At 36.0% G+C, this 8,009-nt stretch overlaps 1 protein-coding gene across 1 annotated transcript; it reads right to left on the bottom strand.

Annotated features, from left to right (window-relative positions):
• Window positions 1–1,058: 1,058 nt before the first annotated feature.
• On the bottom strand, window positions 1,059–3,228 carry LOC142349885 (FAD-dependent oxidoreductase domain-containing protein 2-like). Its single transcript, XM_075401723.1, has one exon. It carries the CDS (start codon window positions 3,135–3,137, stop codon window positions 1,158–1,160), a length of 1,980 nt encoding a protein of 659 aa, XP_075257838.1. The 5' UTR covers window positions 3,138–3,228; the 3' UTR covers window positions 1,059–1,157.
• Between the last annotated feature and the right edge of the window lie 4,781 nt (window positions 3,229–8,009).

Raw genomic sequence — 8,009 nt, forward strand, 5'->3', positions numbered from 1 at the left:
ATAATTCTTTCCGAAAGAGTGGTTTTATCACCTTTACAATTGTCATCGTAAAGTATATTTTAGTTGCCGCCACTGAAGTTTCGGATTACTTGGTTGAGAAGAAGCATCCTGTTGTTTGCACTATCTTGATTGTCAAATGCCTTTTGCACGAGTTGATTGAATTCATTCATGGTCATATTTTTGCTTCGTTTTCAACCCTCTTCCGACGTGAAACAATCTCACAAACTAAATCAAGAATTTCTGCGAAAATGTTGTTCTCACAAATATTTGACTTGAACACATTGTTTGCGCCACCCTGGATTAGCAGGGACGTTAATTTCTTATTGCTCATACTCCTGTAAGACGTTGATTTTTTTGCCTAGTTGTAAAAAGTCGTATCTAGGGGAGTGACTCTAGTTTTACAATAAAACTACTACCAAAGACTAAATGTTTTGTCTGGGCAACAAGAGGATTTTTCAAAAACTCAAACTGTTTCAGAAGACAACCCCCCTTTTGACGATTATGCGCTGTTGTGGCCACTGGTGTCATCTGTAGATATGTTTGGATAGTTCGTAATAACATTCTTGATAAACTGTTTCTTTTGCTCTATTTGATGAAAAGGTTCACACATATGGGCTTTGGATAGACTCATGAAGGCATCTTGAAACATTTTGTGAAAGATCAAAGTAGATTCATTTCAGGAAACAGTTTTAGTTTTGAGGAAGGTAACTATATGACGTATTTTAGCTGTTATAGGTCATTTGAAGTTCGTTGAAGATGACCAACTGTTTATCTCCGCTTTGTATTTTCAACAAAAAAAATGCAACTGATCAATATCTGAGAGCGGCTGAAAAGGTTTTTTTTCACAAAGGCATAAAATAGTTATCTTGGGGTCTCGCGTTGCATGAACGGTTATATTGCAATAAGTAGGCCCGAATCCTGCTCAACGTTTTGTTTACAATCCGCAGTTGACCTGAACATTCAAAGCACAAGTGCCTATTGCATGTGTAACGTTGATAAATATTTTGTTTTCGATGTTTGTCGGAACCATAGAGCAGCACACGAGAAATTTTAAAAACTTTTTTGGTAGTAATATTAGAGATTTATTCGTTAGTGTCTTACATTATTAGATATCTACGTCTTTCCTGGTCAATCAGTTCTCATTCATTTCTTTTGGATCAAAATCCTTGACAAAAACTTTCGGATCCATTTTTGGTCACGTTGCGAACTGAGTTCTGGTTAGTCTCAATTTTGCCAAGACCTTCCACAAGTTTAAACATCGGATCGCAAGTTTCTTTCAGAGATTTGCCTTCGATAGCCGCCATCATGCACTTGAAGTCATAATTGACAGTTGATTCGACACCCCAAGTTAAGTACAAAAAGTCGGCGAGGGGGTGCACGTACGTTGTTTTACCCATCCAAAATGCAAGTATATTCTCAGTAAGTCCAAATTTTTTCACAGGTGTCGCCTTTTGATTAGCGTTGCTCGCAAGCAGGTCCCGCAAAAGGTACTGTTCAATTACGGGGTGAATAAAATTCGACTTTTCTGGGGTGTATTTACTCGCAAACGCGCGGTCGGGTGCCAAGGTGTTGCAACCCACGCATGAAAACCCGGGTCCATAATCAAAATACCAAATCATGACTTCTGTATCTTGGTCAAAATCAAGCCCTACAATTTCGGGAAACCTATGCATCAATTTGATTGGGACCTCTTCAAAATAGCGATAGGAATATCCTGAAATCTGATTGGTCGGTTTCATTTTCACAATTACGTCACACAACGTGTGAAACATTTGGTAAGGTCCGGCAGCCGTATTGATCCGCTTGACCATATGAAGTAACAGGTAGTTAAAGGGGTACTCAACAAACGGCCAGTGTTTTTGGTGATTTTTCTGCTCCAAAATGTTATGTAACACTTTAATTTGGTACCGGAACCCGTGAATAAACCCCCCAGAAGCGTCCTTGTCGTAGGAGTGCGCGTTGGTTCCGAGAAAAAACATTCCTGGTTGGTTGACCGATTCAAAAATTTCATTCACCTGAGGGTGTTTTGGGTTTTTGCCCGGAACCTGTGAAATATGGGGAATGTTGCTGGCATGAAACATGGAAACGTTTAAAGTCCACCCCATACATGTTATGACTTCGTCAAATTCATACTCGGCTTGTAATTCTTCTAAGTCCCCTGCAATCTCTGGCAACGTAGGCGCTGGATCTTTGACGCTCGGATCACGCCAGGTGGCTGCCAGATTCTTTTGGTCTATTTCGTTTATTTTCGGGTTAAATTTCCACTTTTTGTCCGTTTCCGAGTACAAATATAAGTCTTGCCTGTTTACATCATATCCGTTTGCAATGGCCGCCAAACTTTTCAGCTGGTACAAATCGATAAATTGGAAGTTGACTCCCCGAACATGACCTACATAGTGGGTTTGATAAGACAACGGGGTTTCTTTAGTTCGAGTTGCAATCATAATAGCACCTGCTGTATCTTTCATATGATTGGCTGTCTCAAATGCAGCATTTCCCGAACCAATTATCAGCACATATTTATCAGCAAAATCGGATTTATTAGTCGACATTGTAGAGTAATCTTGAGCTTTTCCTGTTGCCCAAATTGGGCGCAAAGGTTGTGTCAAGCCATTAGCCATCAACATAATTTTACAGTTTAAAAACCACTCGTTTCCTGAAGTTAAATTCGCAACTTTAACTTCGAATCCCGACGCTTTGCTCATTCGTCGAATGTTTTCGACGTTTTGGTTGTACACAATTTTGAGAGCGTAGCGGTCGGCATAATCTTGTAAGTATTTGACAAGGACGTCGGCGTTCGGAAACATTTCGTCCGAATATTCCCCAAATTTTGTCCCTTCGTGATTAAAAGTCAAAAGCGAGTTCCAATCATGTCTCTCGTTGTAATCCTTATTTCGTTTACCTGTGTACTTTTTGTTTATACTTATCAGACCCCGGTGTCTGGGGAATTTTCTAAAGAAGCTTCCGGCGATGTCATTTCGTTCCAAGATTACGTAATCGCGGTTGGCCTGTTCCAGAAAATAGCCCATTTGAAGTCCAGCGGGACCCGCACCGATAACACAGTATTCACGAGACTCGATTCTGTTTTCGACAGCAGCGGTCATAAATAGAACCAGAGAAACAAGCAAAAAAATCATTTTTACAAACAACAACTTATTCAACTTAGCAATATTTACAATTAAAGTTACAATTAAAGTTCGTGTATACTTTTTTGTTCTTTTCAGCAGTTTTTCTCGCAAATAGTTATTAAAATGATACGTGCTTTTACAAATGCTTGATTTTATACTCAGAAAGCTTTGCCATATATTAGAATGATTTTTTTGCTTGTTTACGAGACGATTATTATTTACGAAACATAAATCTAAGCCAACTCTCAAAGTCAAAAGAACTTCTCGAGAAAAAAAAAACGACGGCGATTGTTCTGAAGTTAATTGATGAGCGTCTTCATGAAGAGGAAAAAAACAAAGCGTCAAATAATCAAAAACTGTTCACATATTTATTACTCGTATACTTTTTAAAACAAGAAGCATTGGAAAAAGCATTCAAAAGTTAAAATAAAAGCTTGTGACGTTTATGAACTATAGGTTGACGTAACAGAAGAAAGAGCTAATAAAAGCAATTGAAAATATGAGGCAAGCATGTCTTAAACTAATTTATTATAGAATTTAGTAATTTGTAACATAACTTAAGAGTTGAGGAAAAAAGACCGTTTCTCGTGATTTTATTATTTGAACTTGAATGAGAAACCAAAAGAAGCAGTCTTTACGAACCAGCAAGTCTACCAGTGGATTTTAATTAACAATGCGTTAAATGGTGGAATTCCGAGACAAAGGCATTATAAAGTCTAATATTAATTATAAAGTTTTATTACAGTACGATTAACTATAATCTATTGTTTAATAGCTACTTGTTGTTATATGTTGTTATATCAGGAAATATTGATTAATCATCGAGAAAAATATAAAAAACCACCCAAATTAAATACAAGAGCCAGTGCAGACCAAGCCAAAAAAAATTAGGCAAAAAAACAGTTATCAGGGCAAAACTCAAAGTTGGCACTAACAAAAGTAGTAAACGACGTTCTGAAACATCACTGTACCTCATAGAATCAAACTACTACTGCCTTTCTCTTTTTCTCTCTCTCTCTCTCTCTCTCTCTTCTTCGAAATCTCAAAATAGATCAATTTTTGAAAAGAAACGCAGCAAAATATTTCATTTGAAAAGGAAAAGCAACTGTTGTCGGCAAAAGGGTTCTACTCTTTTCACCCCTATTCGTTTAACCCCCATCATTTAACCCCGATTCATTCACTCACCCCTATTAATTTAAATCGGGGTTAAATGATAGGGGGTTAAACGAATACGGGTGAAAAAGCGGGACACCGTTAATCATACACCTAATTGCACTTAATTGTAATTGGATTAAATTCTCGCAATTATAAAGTTACATTCCCTGCCAAACTTCCGGTCTGCCTTCGCGATGCAAAGGGCTTCCTGAGCATACCAATACATCCTTTTTGCCGATGTCCCGCTTTTTCACCCCTATTCTTTTAGCCCTCTATCATTTGACCCCGATTTATTTAGCCCTGTATCGTTTAACCCCCTCTATCTTTTAACCCCTCTATCATCTCACCTCGATTTTAATCTGTCTATAAAATAAAGATTATTAAATTAGCAATATAATCATTTAGCCATGCTTCGCGGGCCATGGCCTTGCCTCAGCAGCCCGTGGGAGATGAAACTATCACAACCGGATGTTTCCCGAATTCAGAAAATTTACGCAACCGCAATCCTCGATAGAAAATTGAGCCAAATGCAACTCAGGTCAGCCTACGCAATGTAATGTTTCTCTTTTATCGGAAAATCTACTTTACGAACAAGAATAGACAGCTTATCTCCAGCGACAGAATCAGTTAACTGATTTTTGAAGCAATGGCAATCAAAAAAAATTTGAAAAATGTTTGACAAACGATCACAATTCATGTGCACAATGCATTAAGAATAATGGTAAGATCTTGTAAGATGGCAGAAAAAGTTATGAGGTGTTCATTATGGGGAGATTTTGATTTTCAATGGTATAAAATCGTTGAAGCTCTTCTGCAATTTGTTTCCTGAAGGAAAGGGGGAGGGGAGTACTAAAATAGACTTCATATAGTCACGCCCTGAACCCACATGGGAACTTCACGGCAATTCCCAAGCAGTGGCAACGAGAGCAAAAATTGTTCTCAAGTCTCGAAATTGTTGCAAAACGATTCCAAAATTGATGCAAATGATGGTACGTATACGTACCTATGCAAAAACAAAACTAATTGCCAACAAAACGCTAAATAAAACATGCATTGATTTTCACTTGAAAACTGTTGCAAGTCAAACATGTTGACTAATTTGTTGTTTTTGACGAATCTGCTGTGAATTTTGACACAGTTTAATTAATTATACGTTTGCGCGGTTAAAAAAATATTTCGAGGACATTTAACAAAATTTTTTGCTACTTAATTGCAACATGTTTTGTACATGACAAAGGAGACTGAAAACCATTCACTAGTTTTTATAAAATCCTGAAAGAATTTTAGAACGTACGAGGTTAGAATTAACTCTTTTGTGGTGAGCTTAAAATTACCCGTTTTTTGTTCAATTAATGCACAACTGGAAAAAAATGGTAACACTGAAGAAACTACTGCTGATGATGTTCTGGAGCACTACAATATAAAAATTTTTTGCAATTGTCTCTGTTTCGATCATAATACACTAACAGAAGTTCCGCTCCAGCTAGCTCAAAAGAATAAGGAACAAAGGCGTATAACATGCTTAAAATCAGCTATTTGTCGGTTCCATTTGACGTTATCAAAACAATGAAGGGTTTGCATTGGACCTACATCAGCACAAAGTTAAAGAGCGCTAAAACTTACCAAACAACATTTACTCGAATTTGATTGCTTTTTGAAACCATGTTTTTTCAACTTTTAACACCCTATCAAGGAACTGAACTCAATTTCAATTATAAAAGTAAATTATTATGATTTTTTAGGTTGCCGTAAAGTGATGACAAGATAATCAATAGAATTACATGTTCCAAACACCGCTTTAGTTTGTGAAGTAAAATACCAGAAGATATGGTGAACGCATTGGATGTGCAACAAATCAAAGTTTATGAGCGCTAAAAATTACCGAACAACACTAACTCTAACAGGATTGCTCTGTGAAATCATGTTTTTTCAGCTTTTTTAATCCCCTATCAATGAGTTTAATTCACTTTCACTTATAAAAGTAAATAATTAAGAATTTCTAGGTTCCCGTAAAGTTAAGAAAAGATAAACAATAAAATTACATTTTCCAAACTCCGCTTTAGTTTGTGAAGTAAAGTACCAGAGGTTAGGGTGAACGCTTGACTGAACATAACCAAAACTCATTTCAAAATTACGTTTGGCCTCAAAAGGAAGCTTTGATTGACAATATGCATTGAAAGAAATTATTAATAGTGCATTAAAAAATGATCACGAATCTGAAATTGCGCATTATTTATTTGATATAATTTGAATCATTTAAACTATTTTGTTACATCACAAGGACAGGCGCATTATTCATCTAATGCTAAATTAAACTATTGGAAAAATTCGAAAAAAATATTCAACATACGCAGTGGAGCCATCGAGTACTTTTACATTCAGGGACTCCAAAAATGATTTACAAAATGAATTTTTACACGAACTTGCACTTCTTACGATTAACTTCATGTCGAAAAGTCAGATGATGGTATTAGCTATGTCAATTTTTTTACCTCAATCTAACACTAACATAAACGACTTTTCGATTGCGGAATAACTGCTGTTACAAAAGCACCTTCAGTGGAATGAGAAAAGAGCAAAAAAATTTTGGAATAGTCAAAAGCTTCACGCAAAATGTTTAACAAGCGGTGAACTAAGGACTGAATATTGACTAAACAGAAAAATAGACCCATAATGAACTAGGAAAGGGACGGAAATTCAATTTTAAAAGCCAATACAACAGTAAAAATCAATTTGAAGCTGAAATACTGAATCTTTTGCCTAATTATAATAATCAATTTGATACGCCAAAAGAAAAGTACCGAGAGATAACCAAAATCTTCGATAGAAATATCAACGATAATTGCAATTCAGGTCTGTCTTTGCAGTGTAATAATTCTCTTTAATCGGAAAATCTTCTCTACGGACAAGAATAGACGGCTTATCTCAAGCGACAAAATCAGTTAACTGGTTTTCGAAGCAATAGTGTTTTAAAAATTTTTGAAATTTGGCTGTGACAAACAATCATTTTCCATGACCGCGATACAATCAGAATTACTTTAAGTACCTTGTTAAAGGCCAGAAAAATTTTCGAATTCTTGATTATAGTGAGAGTTTGATTTTCTACGGCATATATTTTGTTGAAGCTCTCTTGCAATTTGTTTCCTGAAGGAGCAGGGGTACTAAAATAGATTTCATATAGTCCAGCATTGAACTCACATGAGAACTTCACAGCAATTCCGAGTAAGTGGCAACGAGAGCACAAATTGTGTACAATTCTCGAAACTGTTGCAAAAGGAAACCAAATTGTGCAAATGATCTTAGGTTTGTCTGTATGAAATGAATCATTTTCCAACCAAACATTGAATACATTAAGCATTGATTTTCACTTGAAAACTGTTTTAAGGTAAACATAGTAACTAATATGTTGTTGTTGACGAATCTGCTGCAGGTTTTGACACAGTTTAGATAATTATACGTTTGTGCGATTAAAATAAAAATTTTAAAAAATTGGATAAAATTTTTGGCAGCTTAATTGCATTGTTTTGTGAATGGCAAAGGAGACTGAAAACCATTCAATAGTTTTAAATAAATTCCTGGAAGTATTTTAGAACTTATGAGGTAAAAATTAACTCCTTTGGGGTGAGCTTCAAAATTACCTCTTTTTAATTCAATTAAGGCACAACTTGAGAGAAATGACAACACTAAAGAAACTACTGCTGATGACGTTTTGGAGCACTACGATAT

This window comes from Convolutriloba macropyga, chromosome 11, assembly GCF_964194025.1.
Source record: "Convolutriloba macropyga chromosome 11, txConMacr16.3, whole genome shotgun sequence".
In the NCBI taxonomy this organism is placed as follows: Eukaryota; Metazoa; Xenacoelomorpha; order Acoela; family Convolutidae; genus Convolutriloba; species Convolutriloba macropyga.

Bases quoted from the DNA above. Each gene is read 5' to 3' on its own strand.
- LOC142349885 (XM_075401723.1), bottom strand. From the start codon at position 3,137: ATGATTTTTTTGCTTGTTTCTCTGGTTCTATTTATGACCGCTGCTGTC.